This window comes from Melanotaenia boesemani, chromosome 7 (genome assembly GCF_017639745.1).
Source record: "Melanotaenia boesemani isolate fMelBoe1 chromosome 7, fMelBoe1.pri, whole genome shotgun sequence".
NCBI lineage: Eukaryota > Metazoa > Chordata > Actinopteri > Atheriniformes > Melanotaeniidae > Melanotaenia > Melanotaenia boesemani.
The window spans coordinates 23,511,151-23,534,875 of NC_055688.1; the positions used below are offsets into that span (position 1 = coordinate 23,511,151).

General features: G+C 39.0%; 1 protein-coding gene across 3 annotated transcripts in view; it reads left to right on the top strand.

The window, feature by feature from the left end:
* Nucleotides 1–23,725, top strand: part of pcdh11 (protocadherin 11) — a 125,070-nt gene that overhangs the window by 32,655 nt on the left and 68,690 nt on the right. For 2 of the 3 annotated variants that reach the window (XM_041990424.1, XM_041990426.1), the window contains one exon: nucleotides 18,513–18,572. The exons of the other annotated variant lie outside the window; for it this stretch is intronic. In XM_041990424.1, coding sequence (XP_041846358.1) covers nucleotides 18,513–18,572 — 60 coding nt within the window. The remainder of the gene's footprint in view (nucleotides 1–18,512; nucleotides 18,573–23,725) is intronic. 3 annotated transcript variants of the gene reach the window in all.

The window sequence follows — 23,725 nt, forward strand, 5'->3', positions numbered from 1 at the left end:
CTGCAATAAGGGGAAAGTAAGTGATAGTTACATTTTTATAGAATACTTTGTGACTAAATCAGGAATTACCAATAAAATACATAAACATATAAATGCCACAATAACTACACACTTATCAACACCTATATTGAAATATTCAGTTAACCGTCAGTGTAAGCTAATGATGATGCTTGATGTTATATAGCTAGCCTATCCATTCATTTTTTTTTTCAGCCAGTACTTTTAAAACCCTACAATGAAATTGTAAAATTACTGAATATTTAATGACACAGTCTCTGCAGCATCCTTACCAACTAACTGTATGCCTGTTGAATTGATAAGAGCTGATTCCAGGGACACATATCACTCCAAGCTGAACTCATACAGCCATTTATTGTAGCACTTACTTATTTTATCACCACATTTAATACTGTACATAATAAAACAAGATGCCTTAGTCTTAGGAATAAGAGGGACTCCTGCCGTTTGAACGTAAACAAAAAAAAATCTTCAAACAAAACAGACAATTTAACATCACTTCTCATAAATTCAGCATCAGTGATCCACAGCTCCACATTTTCTCCCTCTATACTTTAATAGTGGTTAGTAAATGATAATACCTGATAGTATCTGCCTGCAGCATCAAAGGACTCAAAGAGTGACACCCGTCTTGCCCTAGTGGCACCTGTCTGTCTCCTCTCCTCCTCTTCCTCGTCATAATTTAATTACATTCTGTGTAGTGATAGACTCTCAGATGTTTAAGGAGGTTTGTGGTGTTGCTACAACACTTCTATGTCTTCCCACACACATCATTCAGCATATTGTTGCTGTTCAGCTCCACACCTGACTGCTACAGACTGAGTGAGTGAGAGAAATGGTGCTACACTTTATGTGCAGCACCAATGTGCCTTATTGCACTTATGACAATGGCCGGTGGAAGAAAAGTAGGTCCTACCAACTACATATAATTTAGACAAGATCCTGATATTATAGTTAATTTCCACTGTGTTCCAGTTTGTGATAATCTATGTTTACCTCAAATGACTAAAATATTTATATTCTAACATGGAAATCTATTTTAGAACATAAAAAGCTGAAATCTGAGGTATCGATATTTCAGTATCGATCCGAACGCCACTAATTGTAACAAGAGTGCTGCCATTAATGGTTCTGCAGCCCGACAGTTCCTCTCGATGCTACTCAGGGGCTATAGTACAGTAGATAGTTCTTAATCTGAATGATGCCGCACATCCTCGTTCTTTAAAAGTTCAATTTAGCTTACATTTTTGGACAAATTTATTTAGAAAGTGTGTGCAGCAAGTTGAAGTAATTGATTTCCAATTGTAGCTAATTTTATCTGAAGCACGACTTTTAATATTACTTTTACTGGACCCTCAAAATAGCATCAGTAGCATGAGTAGATCTCTGAAGAGTATCTCTTCTAAGGAAAACCAAACAAAAAGAGCATTAAAGTGTAAATCCACTGAAGAACTGCCCAAGCCCATTTCACAAACTCACCATGCATCTTTCATCCCAAGATGAGGCATGTTACCTAGCAACAACACAAACAAGCCAGCATAGATTTGGATAACATCTGTCTTCAGTTTATGATTTCAATCAGCTACAGCATTCTGTATGTGCAATTACTTCAACCAATCACATGCAAAAGCCTTTTTTTTTCAATGTGGCTCCTTGAGTGCTGTCACTAGTTATTACAGTGTGTGCTGTTTAGCAAAAGTGCATTTGCAGTTTGAAGAGCATCCCAAGATATTAGTGGCATCTAATTGCATTACCTGGAGAAGACTGATGGCGCCAGTTAAAATGGCTGGCCCCTGCTCAGGCTGTGTTGAAGTCAAGTGCTTCTTTACAGGTTATACGTCATGTTTCTGACTGGAATCTTTTGTCGACTAAGTGATTTTCTGACAGCTTTAAGCCTCTACTCGCTTCACCAAATATCCCTATTCCCTAAGCAATCAGATCTTACCATTAATCCACTTTTATCCATATAAAACTGAAACAATGACTGAATGATAATGCCAGCAAATGCAGACAGATTTTGATTGCATAAGTCAAATTGGTCCTCATTAACTTTCTGAATTGATTCATGAATCTGTGCTTGTTTATGTAACCATAGAGTAAAATGTCCCAGCAGTGCAATCCATATTCAAGCAGACCAGCTGCGAGGCTTGCTGCAGTACTTGTCCATTTAAGCCCTGAAAAAGCCACATTGCAGTTTTGGTCTTTCATCATTCGATTGCTCCTAAATAAGCACTGATCAAATGTTTACATCCTCTCAACAATCCATTAGAGGGCTAACATTTTTTATACATAATGTGCATCATGAAAAAGCTTTTTGGCAAAAAAAATTTAAATTACATATATATATATATATATATATATATATGTATATATATATATATATATATATTCTTTAGAATGTACACTTTCCATAAGAGTTAAAGAAGTCATCTCACGGGCAGCTCAACATCATTTTCCAAAAAGCCCACAGGCAAATCTTGATGACTGAAAAGACAATAAGGTGAAAACTGCCAAGTGACCCTCATAGGATATGTCTCTAGCACTTCTAGATTTAGTAGGGACTGGAGGGTTTTTTACCTCACAGTTCTTATTCTGCTGGGACTCTCATCTTGGGAATAGCAGGCCAGCTTTATTGTGCAGGGACTGGCAGCGGAGAGAGACAAGGGCCCTCAGAGACTCCTGGATGTTTTCCATATTAAACTGAAGAGAATGCAAGTGAAGATCTCGCTGCTGAAATTACTTATCTTCAACATGAAAATCCTAGTTCAAGTAGATAATTATGGAAACTGCGACATATTTATGTCTGATGATCTGATTTTATCAAACTACTCCTATTCAGCTGCCTCCTATTGTCTCATTTTCACTTCTACCCCACCTACACGTTCCTCTAGTCATTACCCAACCCATATCTTTCCCCCTGCCCTTCCCTTGTACCAGTACCCTTCTTACTAATTCCCCAACCTCTAACTCCTCCTTTTTTCTGCCTCACTTCCTACAGAGAGTTCAATGTCTACGGGCATTTATAGTCACATTAATGTGAGCTTAGGATGTGGGGTAATAAATCGCTCCACTCTCTCAATGAGCCATATGAAGTGGTGATAAAAACAACTTTTGTCTGTTGTTGTGCGCTTTTCCTTTGTGGAGTGGGGGATGGGGGGAAAGCTGTGTTTGAAGTTCAGATTAGTCTTCAGGGAGTCCCACCTATTGGGACTGTTAACCTTTAGCCATTCAGCCATAAAGCAAGTGAGTTCCATTAAAATACATAATGCATGAAGTGCCGAGATTGCATGCCATTGATCAGCACTTGAATAAATTGAGTTGAAATCCTATTAACATAACCAGTTACACATAAAGTGAGAAGAATAAAGTGCAGTCTAACACCTGCACAAAATTAGCTGCCATCAGCCACTATTTTTTGATTGTTGAAGTGGTCCAGCTTATTGATGGCAACTTAAAAATAAAAAAGTAATGAGCTGTAATTTCAGCTATTTGGGCAATTAATTGAGCCCTGCTTACCCTTTGTTTGTCTTTCCATTTGCCTTTTAGCCACAACTATTTTTTTTTTTTTATCACAGTTGTTACATTAAGCTTGAAATGTTTTGACATGTACAGTTCATTTTTACTGTAAATGTCAAACACCCTCAGGTCTTTGTAAGATCCAGTTAAGACCATTTCTTCCATTTTGTTCTTGACATAAAACATTTTTCCCATGTCAGTCAAACTATATTTCAGCTGCAAAAGTTCACGTTGACCAAGCAACACTGCAGCATTTTTCATGCTTTACTCTCCTTGTTACTAGAAATTTTTAGCTTTTTGTTATTGTTTAGATACTGAATGCTGGCCTTTTTGCTGTGTGTGAAAAGTTGTCATGACACATATAAGCACTGGTTAGCTTGGTGGATTGTGGTCTCCAAGGCAGCATTGATTCATAGCAACTGGATGCTTCGAATGTGGTAACAAAGATGTGTCCCCCCTCCCCCAACACCCACACTCCACTCTTCAAAGCATGTACATATCCCCACTTTAAACACTGTTAAGGGTTACACTGTCCTCTTGCCTAGTTTTAATCTAAACAGATGCCATGGTAATAAGCATGTCTAAGGCTAATATACCATACTTTTCTTTTTTTAATAATTTTGCTTTCTTCCTTTTAACTTGTTCTCTCTTCTGTATCAGAAAATAAAAAATAGGCCAATTAATTCAGGTGGATACCCACTATAGCATATGTGTTTTAAGATTAGGTGCAGAGGCTCTGTCACCCGACCCCGTGCAGACTGGGAGATGACCCAAATTAGAACATGTTTCCTCCCACTCACAACCCCCCCACACCACCGCACTTCCTCTTCAGTTCCCCCCTTCACCACCCCAAGCCCTTATCCCACCCCCCCCTTCTTCCGGTGTCATGCCAGGCTCCCCACAACAATGCCAGAGAATGCCTGCCAATGGTAGCAGCTCCTTAATGAAATAGTAATTGTGACTGTGACTTGCATGCCTCAGTTGCTTTCCTGTCCTGTTCTGTTTCATTGCACAATACAGACAGGAGGCTACTGAGTTCCAGCTCTGTAATTTCATTAATGCTCGGTGTTGCACCTCTGTGTATAGTTTGTTTTCATTACAGCTTTACATTAGCTGTGATTGCTTTACTAAGTCCTTTGACTGGTTGTTTAAGGTCTTAATATTTTCTGTGTATATTAGGTCCACCACATGTGCCAGATTAATTACTTTTGCTGCAGTTACACTCAGTAAGTAATATTCATGAAGTAAATTAGATCTTGGTTAAAAACGGATGTTTATCCAGATTTTTGCTCAGTGGCAGTGGCTGTGCAGAGAGACTGGAGAACCTGGAATGTTTAGGATCTATCACATATATGATATTTCTGGATATATCATTTATTCATCACTGAGAGTCTATAATGGGCTTGCAATCTTATGCTCCATTACTGGACATGAGGGTCTTGACTGCTGACCAATCCCATCTAATGAAAACAAATGTACTGAAGAAAAGAAATACACTACACCAGAGTTAACATTCCCATGTCATTCTGTAAGAGGACTGTGGTCCGGTCTATTGAAAACGGCTGGCCTAACAACTCAAGTGTGTCATTATGTGTGGGTAGGGAGAATGGGAGCAAAAACTGTCCTGATAGCAGATTTCTGCTGAAACTGAATGGCAGATTGTGGTCTTGTTACTGCTTTACCTGAGCTATCTATCTATCTATCTATCTATCTATCTATCTATCTATCTATCTATCTATCTATCTGTCTATCTGTCTGTCTGTCTGTCTGTCTGTCTATCTATCTATCTATCTATCTGTCTGTCTATCTAATTGCATTTGCATAACAACCTGGCTAGCTACAGCTAACTATGTGGTTAGCTAGCTTGCATGTAGCTTGCTTCTTAGCTACTTAAATTCTTAGCTTGCTGTCTACTTGAATTGCAAAACTCTAAATGCTCTGTTTAGTTCTTCAAGACTTATTTGTCTCATTTTCCTCTTTCATCACATCACAAATGAGACCTATTATTTCCAAGTGCCCATTCTGCACCAACATCAGTTTTAGCTTTAGATCAAGTCAAAAATGGAAGAAAATAAAGACATATTTAGTGATCTTAGATCAGCATACCTCCTCTGAGGAGTTTGATGAGTGCAGCTCTAAATTCGATTAGAGGCCATGCACGGATGAATGTAATCCATCATCTAGTAAGCAGCAGGAATTTCATGACAAATTAGTTTCAGTATCTCTGTCATAAAGTGTTAGATTTTAGTTGCAAGAGATCCATAACTACAAACAGAATACTGGAGTACAAACAAAAGCTCTGAATGGGGGCAGCATGCTTCGTAAAGCATAAGGGAGTTTTGATTTGTGACCATGACAGAGATTGAAAATACATCATTCTACCTTGAAAATGCTTTTTTTCTATTTCCTGCTTGTTGTTTCTTTGTTTCACCTTTTGCCTTTACACTGCAGGCAAAACAAAATGTGTGGCAGTTCTATTTCATCAACTAAACTCAAAGATAAAACACAAATAAAGCTAGGTGTTTTGTGAATGTTTCACCACTTTATTCCACTTTGTGAGATGACAACTTCTTTGAACTACATTTTCCCCCCACGGTGCAGCCACTGTGTAGCCCAAGAAGTAAGTCTTCTTACTGGGCACCAAGGGAATGAGCTCATCAGCCTCTCAACACAAATCTTTTGTTTTTGTTGTTCATGTCATATTGCTGTCAGGTGAGGCAGCTCATCAAGCTGATATAATGAGGCCACATTCCATGATTAGTGACAGAGCTCTTTAGATATTTATGTGACAATAAGTGGTCTCTTTTGTCACATAGTTGGTTCCTGTGATAATTTCACCAAAGACTCTACTCTTAATCTTTGTATTGTTTACATTTTGAAAGCGTCTCAAGTAACATTCTTTATCAACACAAGGTGATATTTTTATGAAATGTAATCTTTGGTAATAATGCAGGCTCAAATTCTCGCCCAAAAACATTGGGGACAAAAAGAAAAAACAAGAGCAAAAAAGGAAAAATAGCTATAAAATGTCTTCACAGACTGTGACCATATTCAGCAAGCTATTTTATATTTAAGTGGGCGTGTTAATTTAATTGAGGCAGAATCTACTGTGTGACTAGATCAACAAATGTGGGTGAGGAGTTTAAATTTGTGTGCATTTTTGGTTTTATGATTCCTAATTCACGTTAAGTGGCATTAGATGATCTAATTGGAGCTGCAAGTAAGAATTCCACAATAAAGTCTTATATTTTTGCGCAGCATGGCTGTGGTATACTGCCTACATATTGCATGGGTAACAATAATTTTGTGGCACGGAACCAAAAAGTATGCTTTATTTTGTTATGGTTTTAATTAGCCTGAATACAGCAATGATATAGGGTGATGCTTGTTGTCTGAAAACATTTCACAAACAGCGTGAGCCATGCCACATACTCATTCAAGCGCATCAAAAACTCAAGTGCTGGTTTTGGATGAACTCTTTGTATGCTGTCTGCACAGAGAACAGCTTGACAGTTGGTTTCAAAGAACATCTGAGCACCTGAAGGGAGGTGTGCAAGGAAGGAGAGAATTACAAAAGTGGTTCAGTCATGCACATCACATTGTTCTTGTTTTTATTAATCCCAACTGTACATCTCCGCAGCACTTGAAAAAGACTTTAGCTAGCCCCTTCCAGCTCACATCAAAGTAAACATTTGTTTGTTGTGTCATCTTTAGAAAAAGACATTTTCCCAAACAACTGGCTGTAACACTTCTTATGTAAATAGGCAAGAAGAAAGTTTTATTGTTCACTGTTTAGGACTGGTTTCACAACAGGTTATTAGTGGAGGAAACATGATGCACTGGCTGAATATAGTAGGATCTGCTGTATCTGATCTGCATTGAACCAGGCCTTTTTAATCCATTCTCAGATTTATGTATAATGTTTTATTTACTAGCTGAACCATTTGATCTTTACTATTTTTTTTCACTTTGCAGGAGTAACATTCCAATACATATCAACCCCAATTTCAATAATAGTTGATTTGAACTGGATCCCTTCATTTTGGTGCACATGCCACATGAAATCTTAATTAACTCTCTTTCCACCATCACGAGGTGCGCGGTGAGTCGAATGCCAACAACCCACTGTAGGGAGAGCTGTGCAAAGCACGGTGTGCTAAAATCATACTAATTTAAATAAATGACATTACACATACTGTGTTGAATGAATAATTAAATAAATAAATAATGCCTCTGGTACATGGCTTGGATTTCTCATTAGCAGGCATACCGAGTAACTCTGTGCTTAGGAATGAAAGTCGAGTGAAGCAATTGCAATAATTACAGCAGCAAGAAAATCTGTATGTGCACATCAGGAAGGGTATAGGGTCTTTGCGGAAGGCAATGAGGAAGGAGGCACCGGTGGTCTACAGGTGCTTCTGATTAAGGATAATCTTGGTATCCCTCCCCTTTTTTATCTCTGCAACAAGCCCTGCTACTTCTGGATGCCTTGAGCTCTGTGGCTGGCTGGCGTAATGAGCTCCACAGCCACACAGTAGATGCCCTGTAGGACAGTCCCTACAGAGCCATAATGAGCACTCCAGTGTACCAATTCATGCTCCTCACCAAGGGGCCCCAAAGCCTGCCTTCCCTCAGACATGGGTGGGCACGGCTTGTTCTCCAAACCTTCTACAGCCACTCTCCACTTCAACTCCCTTTCTGAGGTAATGGCATCCCCCTTTGGGTTCAGCGTGATGTCCCTACGTGTGCGGTAGGAGGGATGGCCCAGAGCCTGTGCTTGGCATCAATCACTCTACATCTGGAGCGAGGTGTAAGGCAGAGGCGGCTATGGGGATTGAGTTGCAGCGAAAATAGAGAAGAGGCACAGGACACTGGGATGGAGTGCCAGCTGAAGAGTGAGGACAGCTCAAGTAGCTAGGGCTGGAAAAAGGTAAATGATTGTGGAGGGATGGAGAGAATGAGGGAACTGACAGATGAAGTGAGTGTTAGAGAAGGAATGAAAGCTAAAGAAGCTGGGAGAAAGAGGAATGGCTGGAAAAAGAGAAGGGTATTCGGCTTTAATGAGATCTATAGAGGAGGAGGTGGGTGAAAGGAAGAATGTAAGTGGCGATTGAGAGATTCAGAGCAAAGGAGAAAGGGAAAGTCTTTTGCTAAATAGCAGTCCCCTCTGTTAGTTGAGGGGTGGATCTGTGTGTTTAACTGCACTGTTGCGCTTTTGCTCTGTCAAACAACCAGGAGGAGGGTGAAGGGACCAACGGCATGACCACGGAGCAGGGCTTTGAAGCTCCCTCATGCTGGGAGAAACTATTGGATTTTAAGAGACAGTTTTTTTTTTTTAGAAAAAGGAAAGAAACAGAAAAAAAATGAATACTGTATAGAACCCAACAACAAAGCAAAATGTCCCTCGTAAACTTATGCGAATTCATAATTAGTCTAAAAGATCACTATAATAATTTGTATTTACTGCAGGCATCTGTCCTCATAACAATATGGCAAACATTAACAAGGTTTGAACATCTAAATAATTAAAATTACTCACCACTATTAGCTGTAGTCATGGATAGTTTTCTTGACCTCAAACTATATTATTTATATCTCAAATTTGTTCTCTTTTCTGCTTTAAAAAGTGTCATGTTTGCCCTCATTTTGCATTTGTGGATGGATTGCTCTGTGAATGCCTGTGCATGTTTGTGTTCTTCAAGTCTTATGAAGTCCATGAATAAAAAGGCAGCATCAACTTTCAACTGTGCTGCATTTATTTTGCAATAGGATTGCAGTAGCTGTTGCAGTCATAATTTTCTCTTAGCCCCCACACAACTGTTCTAACGTGAAATTCTGTACGTCTTTAGTTTGTATTTATGTGAAAATTTTTGAAAAAAGAAACATTGCCTTACTTTTTTTTACATAACCTTAAGGATGGAGTTAGTGTGCAGTATTGTAGATGGATACATAATAGATACTGTACACTGCAAAACTCATTGTAGTTTTTACATCTGTATAAGAAAGGATTAACATGTGTGTTATTTTAATTACTGTGTATTTTAAATGACAGCCTATTGCTTTTCTTCTTGAACAGAACCTCACTGGGGCCAAAAAATGTTTTCTTTCACAAAATGGTTCCATCTGGGAATAAGGATTACATTATTGTTATTATCTTGTGAGGGATTAAGGATTTGTGTCAATTTGTCCCCGTGAGTAGTGTTGCACAGCAAAAAACAAGTAAATCACATCTACATAAAAAAACACATATACATCAACACACACACACACACACACACACACACACATATATATGTGTGTGTGTGTGTGTGTGTATATGAGGAAAAGGTCACAATTGTTACTGAAATAATTTGAGAAACTGACAAAAGTAATAATAATAAAATTTACTGAAAATTAACCAGTGAAAATGAGTCATTGCTTTGAATTGTTGCTCAACAGAATCCTTTTCAAAAACAAACTAATCAAACAGTGTGAAGAGATTGAAGAGATCAAGAGCAATGAACAATTTATAATGATTGTGAGGTCTTCTATGTCTGAACTCTAGGTATAATTGGTGTCATACTTGTTTTCACATGTGTCGCTCGGCTCCACTGCAGTATAACAAAGCACTGCCCACAGCCACAATTGACCTTTGGGGTTCTGATCTCTTAATGTGTTTCTCTGTGTTGGTACTGATAAAGCCCTCCCCCCTTGCCTCTGTCCAAATCTATAAAGCTTGTTCCAGAGATGTTGGCAACGCAGAATGGGAGACACAAATATCCTTTGCATTCCATGGCCATAACCTCTGCCTCTGCTATCGATCGCTCTAATAGGTGTTTAGCAGACCTTGCATTTACCTTCATCTGATAGCCTCTTGATGGTTTGACGTGTCATCCAGAGAAAATGGTTGGTGTGGATTGGGCAGGTTGGAAGTAAAGCACATGTTTTTGGGGGTATCTTGCTTGGGGATTTGGACTAACGCATCTAATCAAAAAAGCATCTGAAAAAGCATCTTTGTAAATCAACATGGAGTCACACATTTCATCTGTATCCACTAGAAATAGTAGTAAAAGTTCAAGTTCTGTTTAAAATACCCCACAAACTAGGTTATGAATATGTGGTGATGAATAAAAAAGTGTGTATGTGTGTGTGTTTGGAAAGGAGGGTAGTTTTACAATGAAAATTAGTTTTTAGAAAGCTACAAAATGTCTATGCATGCTCTTCAGGGAAATAAAAAGTACTTCCATTCTACATGAAATAATACTATTGCATTTGCTCAGGACTTGTAAAAATTACTGTGTTTTCAATACTTTAAACACATTACATACTTAGGTTTTTCTTGTAACATAATTAGGTGTTGTCAGCCTCCCATAACATACACTTAACCACTGACTATTTTAGTAAAGCAGTGTTAGTTTGGAAGAATGCTTTAGATATTATAGTAGGAAATAATAACTACCATGGTTTAATAACATCCTTTCACTCATAAAGAGCTTGGATTCATCATATTTGTTAACTCCTGTTTTAGCAGTGTTTTTTACAAAAGGCTTCAGCAGCCATACTGCTGCTTGACAGACCCTCCACTGAGGTTTATTGCAACCAATGAGATTATTTCTGCTTGCATAGCAGCTCTGTCTCTGATAAATGTTTGCATAGCTAAACCCCCAATCTGTCTGCATGTCCTGGTTCATGTGTGGCCCTAACTCCCGCAACTGGGGGTTTGGTCTAGTACTTTCTGCCTGCTACGAGTGTGGAACACATGCCTGGCACAGCCAGGGCCATGGGGGGAATGGTACACAGCTGGTTTGATTGGACTCTGGCCTTAATCGCCCATGTTCCTGCCATCAGGACTAAAGGAGCAGTCACACACGCGTTAACCTTGCCCACACAAAGGAAACTGATTGAAGCCTTCTAGATTTATTCCCAATCAAATACAAAATTGTGTTGCGATAGATAAAAAGCTAGTGTTCCCTTGTGAGATGAGTATCAGTGTATAACGAGAAAGGTCGCCTAGGCTTTCAATGAGTTACCATAGGGTCTCAATTCTCAGACAAATGAACATGTCTATTTTCAGAGTGCTGATTGTTGGGTGTAAAATGGTGGGTGACAAGATAAATACATCCAAGCCTGTGGAAATGCCATTAGCCATGCGTAGTTTGATCACTGCTGAAAAAGGCAGTGAGACAAAAACAGGGGTTTGAGAGGTCGATATTTAGCATCTCTGCTTCGAGAGGAGTAGACAGCTCATCAAAACAGAGCCTCCAGTCTGAAACTGGACAAGCTAGGAAATGATATGTATCAGTCTGCCAGATCTATTTCTAAATGTTTTTGTTTAAACTTCTGTATTGTTTTGGATCAAAATTGCTCATAGTGCTTTATTTCCATGTGAAGTACATACACTGAGTAATTTAATTTGATGATATGGTGTTTACTTTGATTTATCAAAAGAAGAGCCACCTGACCATGAGAAGAAGTCATTAACAATGTGCAACTAATATAAATTTGAATACACTTAAGGCTCTGCTCACCCAACTAGAAAAACACTACGGTGGTAAATTGGGTAACTTGCTGATAAGCCTAACAGCAAAGCAGCATCCAAGCATTTGAATGAGGTTATTAATTGTTGTTTAAAACAGGAATAATGAAGTGGTGACAGTCATATTCTGCTGCTTCTTGTCCTTCAGAAGGTGGAGGAACCTCTAAAGGACGTTAGTGGGGAAGTAGTACTGTAGGTCATCAGAACTTAGTGAACACTATAATTGCAAACCAAAAAAGTAAGCCTTAGCCTCATTTCAGTGTAACTGTGACTTTATATTAAAAGCAGCTTCTCCCTCATGCGCACTCAGATATAGCAAGTGAACACTCAAGCATACACTCTTAATCTGTCTGACGCACACATATGAATGCTAATACACACTTGCTTAGGAAATACACAAACAAGCACAAATGCAGTGCACAAGCACAAAGCAAATGTCCCCACAAAGTAGATGAGCTCTATTCTGTGTCGAATCGAAAGCATCTGCAAAGCCAGTTCCTCTCAGCCGTGGAGGCGTGCATCAGCCGGCAAAAGCGCCTGCTCGGTGTCCCAGGGTGGCTCGCGTAACACTTGGCCTGGTCCCTTGCCACTGCCTGGATCAGAAAGGCCCACTGCTATCATCCGGGCGCTGGCAGCACTGAGGCTAGGCTTAGAATGACAAATTGGTTAGAGGGAGTGAGTGACGAGAACAGGCCAAGAAATATACTTTGAAGAGAGAAATGCATTGCGGGTTTTGACAAGCATGGCACATTATATGGTCAAGTGTACAAGTCCGAATCCCACCATGTGGACTGATCCAGATCCCAAAGACACTTAAATGATGCGAAGCTCTCTCATCAAGACAATGCCAAAGTATTTATCTTAGAAAGTCACCCAAAATATGACTGGATTAGAGAGCTTTTCAACATGCAGTCTCTCATCTCATGGCCTCAATTTGTATCAAAACTGCCCCTCTGCTCCTAAAGTATCTGAGCAACAATTATTTTGTTGTATTTTTCTCATATTTTAAATGCTGACAGCTTTGTAATATTCTCAATCTTCTAAACACACACTCTGCATAATTATAACCAATCTAATCCAAGGAGACCTCTGTCTTCATTCTATAAATCAGGAAATTTACATAACTCATTTAGGACAATTACAGAAATAGCCAGTGAAAAAAGTCTGTTGTTTTTAAGCTAAAATGATTCTTACAGATGAATTATTGATTCAAAATGTATTGCTTAATTTACTATTTAAACAATATGATCATATCCAAATGATCTTGCTCGCCGTGTGTGATAACAGCCAGTAAATTATGCTGTCTGCTCTCTAAGAAATACTGTGTTTAATAGATGGTCTTTTTGTTTTGTAGTGAGGGAGAGCTTGAACTAGGAGTATATCCTAGGTGTAAGCCAGCTTTCTCAAAATACATCATGGACATAGAAAACTTTAAAAGGGACATCAGATATGGCACATGACATTGGCAGCATCTAATAGCAGCATCTTTCTTTTCCACGTTAAAACATTTACAGCTTTTGAAATGTTGTTCGTGTCTTTATAAACATTTCCTCAAGCAAAGTCTACAAGCAGCATTCTAAAGGCACTGAAAGCAATATTAAGCTTCCTCGACATAATATAGATTACTAAGACAAATAACTAAATGAATAAAAATCCCCATAGAATGAAATCCTCCTGTAGTTAATCCACACAAATATTGCATTTGTAAGAACAATCCATAGTACCAGAGGCTGCTCAAAATCACATGGACCAGAAAAATAAGATCCCCCGTTAAATGAGCAATGGCAACAGAGGATCATGGCCAGCGGTTTAATGTTGGTGCTGCTCTGTATCTAACTACAAGAGGAAATCCTTCAAGATATTTTGTATTGAAAATATTTAAACATGAAAGAACAAATTTAATCAAATTCAACTGCCTCTTCCCTTAAAATCTGATTAAGTATATGAATTTATTAATCTAAAATGTTTAACCAGTTCTTCATTTTCTTGGCTTGTCCATTTTGTAGAATGTTTTACTCCCTTACTTGAGCTCCAGTTTTAATAAATGAGGATTTGTTTAAACACAGCAGCTTTGTAAGTTGTAATTACATTGTTTTTCTTCAGGCTTGTTGGCACTTTGGTCAAATGCAAGCTCCCCTGTGCCTCTAGGACTCCCTCCCATGTAAATTAGGTCCCCTTTCCTTGCCAAAACAATCATGACATTGCACTGGTGCAATGCAAGGTCTGCAAATAAGCCATGTCAGAAGCACACACAAGACACCGGATGTAACCCTCTTGAATTCCCTCTCTCAGCATCTCCAGAATTTGGTTTGAGGTTGCAGAGTATTTTACTTTTGTTGTCAAATTGCTTTGCAAATGAGGCCCACCCTGGCACAATTTCAAAGAGCTTGTGCTATATGTGCAGCTTCCTTCAGGCACTAGTTTCTGAACCTTCATCATTCTGTATGCATATGCACTGTACTGCACTAAGCTCACATGGAAAACTAGATAAACATGCCAAGCTGGGAGGAAGATGGAAGGCGCTATGCTTATGTCTTGTCAGCCTGTCTGTATGTTTATTTTGTGTTCCTCAGCTTGACTGACATGGTCTATCTAATAACATGGCGGGTAGACAGTATGAAAGCCTTGTAGGGATCTACCCATTAAAATGATATTCAGTCATTTTTGATGGGATTTTTTTTCTTTGCCTGAAACCACGCCTTATAATGATTTGAGGTTCAAGTGCCATTCACGTTGAAATGTTGTGTTGCTTGAAGCCACATCAAAATAATTGTTTTGATATGTTCAGCTTCTGCCATTGCAGTGACATTTATTGGAGGTGATTGTACAATGACTATAGAGAACATTTTTTTAGGTACGTTAAATAAATTCAAGCCACAGATCTCTTGGCTCACAATTAAACATTTTTATAGCATCATTAAACAGGCATAGCTTTGTGATACAAGCATTGCATGTATGCTTTGATTGCGTGTCCAATTCAGCTACTAAATAATAATAATGCATCAACTGAAACATTGCAATATAGCCTAAGGCTCAGGAATTGCTAATGAAGAGCAGCAGGGTGCATTTGGGGTTGCAGTGAAGGATAAAAGCATCTGAAACCTAACTTCATGTTTCGAAGATAAACAATTGACTATTAAGGCCACTTTCTTTAAACTCCAAACAACTGTGTCATTGCTGCAAAAGGATGGAGACATTAAATGTTCACTGTAAATGGAGAAACATCATCCAGGAGTCTGCAAACACATGATGAATAAATATTCATCAACATCAAGCTTTTGCACCATGCATACTGCATAGCACGTGCAAGCATTATCTCCTCATCTCAGTATTACCAGTGCATATATGTGTTTTGTGCTTGTTACATTCTCTTCTTTCACTGCCTGTCAAGAACTATTCTCATACTGCAGAGAATCAGCAAGCAAGAGGAAATCCATGGAGAGGGACAGAGACAGAAGGCAAGAAAAAGAGAATATATTTGGTGCTATGTGCTGCAGATCAAAAACATGGCAGTCACATGATCAAAGGCATTTGATAATCCTTGAACTACATTGCTCCTTTAATCCCAGTCAGAGAACTGTATTTTATTGGGTGGGGTGAAGGGAGAGAGGGGCAGAGTTGGGGTGGAAAACAGAGCTAGAAAAGCAGCAACTAGCTTGTAGAAATGCAGTTTACTAAAAGTAGCACAGTACGTTAGAGGGACTAGGGAAGATGACAGTACAGAGCCTCCTTGTGTGTGTGGAAAATGGAGGCAGAGCTGATGGGGCTAGAAGCACAAATGTGCCACAAGTCCCTGTCCACTCACCACTGAATAGTGCTCTTGTTTTTCTTTTTTTTTCATCATGGAGCTTCTTGGGGAAGTTGGCTCAATGAATGTGACTTGACTGCTATGTACTACATCTGTCATAGGAACAGAGTGCAAGCAAGGTTTAATATAAGAAGTCTACCAATCAAGTTGGCTTCCTGGTTGAAGGTACAATTATATTAAAAAGATTTGCCTAAATATGTATTGCAGAGTAAATAATTATGAGTCAGACAATTTATGTGTTGCACTGGCTTTTGAGTGAGACTATTAGGTTGAAGAAGAAACCTGAGGCAAAGCAAAAATGATTGTCTTTAAATCAGCATGTCTCCAAGAAATCAGACAACGAAACATCAAGTTTCACTTATCTTTCTGTTTCCTCAGAAAATAACTTTTTTGTTATACATCATAGCCTTGTGCTCTCTGGGTCTCATCAAGTTACAATAACCACCCTGAGCACTCTGAAAATACAAAACATCAATATGCGGTGTAATCCAAAGCCCTCTGTTGCAAGCCTTGTCAATAGTGTTTCTTTATCAGATGCAAAATGTCCCTGAACAAAGTTAAAAAATGACAGCAGTTTTTCCTTTTGTGTTTTTTCATGCCTGGTTTCTCACTTGAATACATCATCCTCTGTGTCTGCTGTAAAAAGCTGCCGATGAGCTATCAGCTATTTTTCACAAAAAGCTGCATGGTTTCCACACTGATGAAATACAAATGATTAATAATTATCGTCTTCGTGTTAGTTACACAGGGGCAGCATGACAAAGGGAGGTGGTGTGAATGAAAAGTGGAATTTTTCTCAGCTCAAACATTTGAAGGAGACTTCAATAACAAAAAAGTAAAATGGGGAGATCTGTGTGTGTGTGTGTGTGTGTGTGTGTGTGTGTGTGTGTGTGTGTGTGTGTGTGTGTGTGTGTGTGTGTGTGTGTGTAAGGAAAGGAAAGCATTTTCGATTATCAATAGTGGGCATCAAGCTTGAACAGGCATCATTCTTCAAATAAACTAAAGCACCAAGTCCATTCAGAGTTCTTAAACACATATTTGTATTTGTTGATATTGCTTTATCCATATTGTTTGTGCTTTTAAACTAAAGTAGTTGTTCAATATAGAATACAAACTTTGCTGATTACTTGCAATTTTAAACTGACTTTAAATAAATCCCTAAAGAAAAGGTTGCATTTTCTGCTCCATAGTTATTGCACAACCCGTGAGTAAGGGTAGTGAAGTTAATTTAAAGTTAAACTGAAATGTTTTTTTTCTTTTTGTGAGGCCTTTTAAGCTTTTCGTTTCCACTCTTTTTTTTTCTCTCTCTCTATTAACCTTCAGTGGTGGTACAGTTCTGAATCTTCTGTGTGTTTTCAAAGCACTGGGTCACTCTATAATTAATTGGACTAACCTTGCTTTTTCTTCCATCTCCACTTATATCAACAATATACTGAACAATCTATGAGTCACCATTTTAGAGGCGATGTTTGGAGCCAAGGTCAGTTCGTCCGTCTCCCTTGACTGAAAATCTACAGAAATATTCAGGAAACATACAAAATCCATTTGTCGCTTCTATCCCAAAGAAAACTATTTCTCTACATTTTATCACAATATTTAAGATATCAAAGTTATATTGCCTACTAAATCTGTCTGGGAAAATTTTACATACTAATTCAATCACCCCGGCAAGGACTGTTTATTCATTTATATTTCATGACACGGTGTTTACGCTACAGCGAAAGTCTGGCTGTTTCTTCTCCTTCGTTTGCCATGGCCATTGAGTTCTTCATAGCAATGAAATATAGATGTTAAGAGTCTGGAGAGTTGAGTGTCTCATCTGTCCTGGTGATACCATAAGGCAGCCATTAATAGTGTCACAGAGCATCATACATACCACAGGCACATAATTGGATATGAGGACATAACTGAAACCACCTGCTTGGAAATCAACAAGGCCTTCCCAGGGGGCTGGCCCTTGGTAGATTCCCAAAGACGTTTGCAAAGCCCATCCACTCTCCTGCTGGGTTTCCCATCACCCATTGCTCTTTCCATTTCTCACCCAGGTCAGCTCAAGATGGCTTCTTGTTTACTTTTTTTTTTTTTCTTTTTTTTTTAACGATGGCATTGCAAGTATGCAAATACTTTGGATCTTTGCATAATCACAAGCAGCAGGACCATCTGTTGTTGGCTTGTTGACTTACCTTGTGTCTGCTTTTTAATGGTGTTTTCTTGTGTCTGAGTGATGTATTGGTGTATTAACAATGTGATAATCATTTAACCTCAAAAACTGCAATCAGGCGTGTGTGCAAAAGTCTGAACATATGTTCAGTGAAATCTTCTGACAAAGAGGGATTTATAATCCTTGTGGAGGGATAGAAAGAAAGGGAGACAAAAAAAAAACTAAACAAAATGCAACACTTTTCCCTCTTACATGACGTACAATGAGATGATGTTGTCAAGATAAAGATTTAAAATGTGAGTGTCAACAAAAGCCGTGGTCTTGGATTAGTGTGTAGCTCAGAGTGGGAGCTGAGTTGTTTAAACCCTCTGGAATGTATTGCAAAAATGCTAATCGCAAATACCAGCAAATAAGCTGCAACTTCTGTCACTGAAGATTTACTGGGAGATGCCCTCCACTGAAAAAATGTCCCTGATAATGTGTTTTTCTTGTAGAACCCGAGCCAAACACCAGAGAAGTCTTTTAACTCACCCCCTCCCATTTGTCCTCATAAGGTAAGCTGTAGTATGATTTCTGGCAAGGAATAAACATGATGTAGAATAATAGCAAATGTTTTAAGAATTCAGCACTCTTGTGTCCCTATCTCTGCTTGCATTCTGCCTTTTTTCTTTTTTCAATTAACTCTGAATCGTGCCAAGACCCTTCTCATCTTTTCACATATCCGATGTTCTGAACTGTTATTATGACATGATTTTTTATTGCCGAAGGATGGGCAAATTAATTTGTTCATCAGTGATGTGAAAGGAAATTGTTTTCATTTCAAAAACAACAATTTTGTTGCTTCCTGCTCTTTCTGCATTCTGTTAATCACCCCAGACTTATTTAACATGAGGCGATAAGGGCAGATTTATGCAAAGCTAATTAGTCCTCAACATGCACAGTCAAAGTCATTACTACTCTGATGGTCTCAAGTCATCTCAACATACCGACTGAAGTAGCTCTCCCCTTCAACCCCTGCTCCCGGTGCACGCCTCTTGCAAATGTGATAATGTGCTATGCAGTGAAATTCACACAATTTCAGTTCACTTAGCACCAAACGTGTCAAAAAAATGCCTGTGTCCTTTTCTGGATGAATGGCCGTTATGGGGGAGAGTGGCTTCCTGCAAGAGTGGACCTTAGTAAAAGGAACCCAATGGACAGGAAGCTGTCTGACAGCCTGTCATCAACTGTTCAAAGCATAACACTGCTCCACATCCCTAATGCATAGCTAGCTGACTAAAATTACTCTGGCTGCACTCAAATCTGCAGACAGTGGTGGGACAGTAAATAATAACAAAGTACAATGCCCCCACCTCTAGTCTTTCGATGGGGCATCACGAGTAAGGCAATCAACCTCTCTTAGCATGTCTGTCAGTGCACATTTACACTGCATGTCCTTCACATAGGACTTGAACTTTGAGCTTGGCACCATCCCCAATGTGCCACACAATGCTGTTTTGTGAATTTTAACATGTAGGATTATTAGTGTGAAAAGGGCCATTTTTAAGCCAAAATATAATATATATTTTTTTCACTTTTGCTTTGATATTTTGCTTACACTAAATCAGTTTTAGTGCCTTCATTGAGCTAAACAGAAACAAGAACTAAACTTAAAACAGAGCAAATATTTATCAAAGAATAAAAACAGACCAAAAAAAAAAAAAAAAAAATGTTAATGTATGCAGATATTTTTTTCATGATGTGCCAGATATCACCAGAACCTTTTGCCATTACACCCCATCAAAAGATCACCTCATTAAAACAATCCCAGTTTTGCAACGAAAAGAATGAGAATACGTCTTTTTTTTGTGTGTTTTTTTTTTACATTTAGGATGATTTGGATGATATACTGTATTGCACTGTAAGAAGACTTCTTTGAGAAGTTTCAGCGGAAGAACATCTCTCTGTCTGTAGTGCTACAGAATATTTTTGTAGCATATTCTGCCCACCATGTTTCTGTGTTACTACACCTTTTGTCTGACTCATTCTTTTTCCATTTTTACACAGCTGATCAGGGCTGATGTAATGGGGAAACACCGTGGGTTTGCGGATGGTGTTATTCACGTTTTAGCTGTTAGCAGCGGAACATAATCTCCCTCTAGTCAGCTCACATTAGTCTCCATGATCCGCACCGGCCCAATATGTGCAGTGAATGCAAGGGGCCAGCTGGGGTAATTTAGTATGTCAGTCAGCTCAGGAGGCTGGTAAAATGAGTAAATGACCAAATATGATTTATGTGTTAAGAGTGTTCTGATTATAATGGCTCTCAGAATAGAATGTTCTCTGTCTTTCTAAACTTCTCTTCATCTGCATTGTGTGCATCCCCCAGATAGATAGTGAAATGAACAGAGGCTTTTAAACTGACTACTCTGTGATTATATTAAGAGTGTGAGAGTGAGGGAGTGAGGAAAGAAGGGGAGGGAGCAGATCTGGTGCCCGAGCACTAAGTATATATAATTGCTTCTTGACACATTGGCCAAATTCTGCAGTGCCAGGATCTGAGCGAAGATGATTAACGGCTGTCCAAGTGGGTGGGCACTGCAGGTCGTTCAGGGCCTTTGGTTTCCATAGTGATCCAAGTCTAAAGGCCATATATTGCATAGTGAATATCCCGGAGGTCTACACATTGTTAAACTACAATTATAACTCACATCAAAAGCATTGTCTGTTCATTGCAAACTCTGTTATTCACCCGCCAAGCATTTTCTGGATTGTTTTCCCTCTCTTTTCCTTCATTTTCACCTCTGCTTTCATTAAATGATCCTCTCTTGCTAGCAAGAACACAACGATTGAAAATCTTGCATTATGTAAATAATTGATGAGTAGGTTCACCTGCGAGCATCATTACAGTTCGGCATTCAGGGTAAGAGGTGAGGACAAGATCATATTTCTGACTCGAGGCTTCAGGCAGCAGAAAATTGTGACAGTTTTTTTACAAGGTTTTCTTTTGGGTCTACAACATGCATTACAGATTCTTATTGTTGCATGACAGGAACCAAATAAAATGTAAGAAAGGATGCATACATACAAAAGTTCTTACTCTACATCTGTAGAATCACATTTGTAATGCAGGTGACATACTTTTGTCTATGAGTTTGTCCAAATGTTATACAGTAAACACTGAGTTAAAAGTTTTTGCTTTTTAAGATACAAGTGTTCTGCTTCTCATGGTGGTATATGTGTTTAAGATGGTTTGTGTACTCACAAGTATGTGTATATCTCTGTGAACAGTACAGTCTAAATAGGTGACAGATGGAGAGGGTGAGGGGTGGGGATCAAGCACCTCCAACAATATGGGGCCTGAACTGCACGTTGTTCCTGCCAGCTCTGAAATTACTGTGGTAAACTTGAGACGTACAACTCCAGGGTGTCATTTCACAGTTTTATTTTGCACACATTTTACAATTTTATTTTTTACAAAAGAGAATTTCTTCCATGAAAAGTGACATAGCAGGGTAAAAGTTTGGTGATGGACATGTGTGACAGACACCTTGCTTGTTGAAGCACTTTATCCCGTGAAGTTAAACAAATTTAAAAAACTTGCTGGTGGTATCAGATAAAATGCTTAACAGATGTTCTGTGCAGCAGAATGTTTAGGCCAGGAAAAGACCATGGAAAGATGCACATCTTAATGATGATTCTATAAAAGGAAAGAAAATCTCTCTGGCATCTTAACTAGAGACTTGTCATCCAGCAATTAGGCTGAGTTATGAGCATCAGAATTAAAATGGTTACTAGCCATCTCTCTAAACACGGAGATCCACATTCCTGTCCTTTCACATTCCTGTGAAAGTGCCCCGATATACACGTTCACTCATTCAACCCCTGTCTCTCTCACACACACATACACACAACTCATTTGAGGTAAATGTGATCTCAGAAGACAAGCAGCCACAACCCTCGGCTCCATCAGGTTGCCTGGGGTTGCATTGGCGACCATCGTCAAACAAATAATGCTCTGTGACTGAAAAAAAGACAATCCGAAAGGTCACTTGTGACCTCTGGGACAAGTACTGTGCAGCATCTGTCACTAGCAAACACCACATGTCTGTGTCAAATGGCAAAAGGTATGGGGTGCAGTCAACCTGCCATGTAATAAAGGCAGTGGGGCCTATATATACCTAGCATCACTGGGGCAGCTGCATTAACAGGCCTCTGCTGTATGCTGGCTTATCTGCAGAACATCCAACATGGCATACCATATACTTGACTGGATGGATAACTTGAAGCTGGGAAGAGCATTGCTAACATTATGCGAGCTCAATTTTTAAGGTCACACATGGACTCCCGTATGAATAAATATGACTAAGTTCACATTTATATTCAGTCGGTGGTAATTCCACTGAAAAATCCCCAAATACCATTTGATATGGTAAATGGACTGCACTTATATGGTGCTTCCATTACTTTAGTAGCTTCAGAGTGCTTTACAGCGTTATAGCTTCATTCACCCACTCAAACACATGCTCTCACACCACTGGCAACAGAGCCACCATGCAAGAAGCTGACTGGGCATCAGGAGCAACTTCAAGTGAAGCATCTTGCTCACGGAGGGTATGTGTGGGGACAAATTGAAAACCCAATGATTAGTGAACGTCTCACGCCATCAGCTCAGCCACATACCACCCAATTAATTATCTAATCATGATCTGAAAATAGTTGTGCTTTAAATAGCTCGCAAACTTAATGCTGAAATAAACAGAGGGGTGAGAGATGACACTTTATACAGATCTAGTATAGTCATTGCCTTATGTGGCTGGAATAATATTAATTTCACCATGCACTATTATGCATTTCTATTCCAAAAAGGGGTTTATGGTATTTAGGTAATCTTCAGGGGGATGACTAACAATGAACGCCCTCCATGTTTAATGTAATCTCTCATGTCACACCGTTTCCGCAACAGTGGTTAATGGCATCAAAAATTCAGGGGAAATTGATGAAGTAATATATAATGCATGTTTCCCCCTAAGCCAATGTGCAATGCTCATATATCTGCATCAGACCACACCTCCATGTGGAACAAATCAATAATATTCAATTTCTAAATCAAATTCCTCTTTTTGAATGGTGAAATCCAATCTTCATGGACATACCAACAAATTGGATATCCTGATGGCTGCATTAGAAAAAAGATACAGAAACATAGAGAGACTTATTCTGTACGAAACATAGCATGCATACTGCGCAAAGAAACTATGTATCTCACAATTTTTTTTTTCTGAATTCTCTTAATGTGAAAATGAGTTATACAGTGTATTTCCCAGATCTCCTGCACTGTAGATTCACTTTCTCTCTTGCTGCCTGTCCTTTCCTCTAACTTGCTACAGCATATCTTGGCCCCACATCCAGCTAAACCAATCAGGGATTTGAGGGCCTCACTTCCAATCAATTACCACCCAAATCAGTACGGAGGCCTTTGATATAGAATCATTTGTCAAATCAGTGCAGATGGCTGGGGGCAGCTACCCATGTGCCACAGGCCATATCCATGTGGAAATCTCTGCTCAGGGTGGGCTCTCCTGATGCTCCCCAACCTATTAATGGAAAGTCATTGTATGCTCCAGGACTGGAGTTCAGCTGCCTGGATTGCTAATGTTTAAGCATCTTAGCTTTTCCAAAGGATAAGACCAAGTCCCAAAGTCCACTAGAATTCTGACTATTTTAA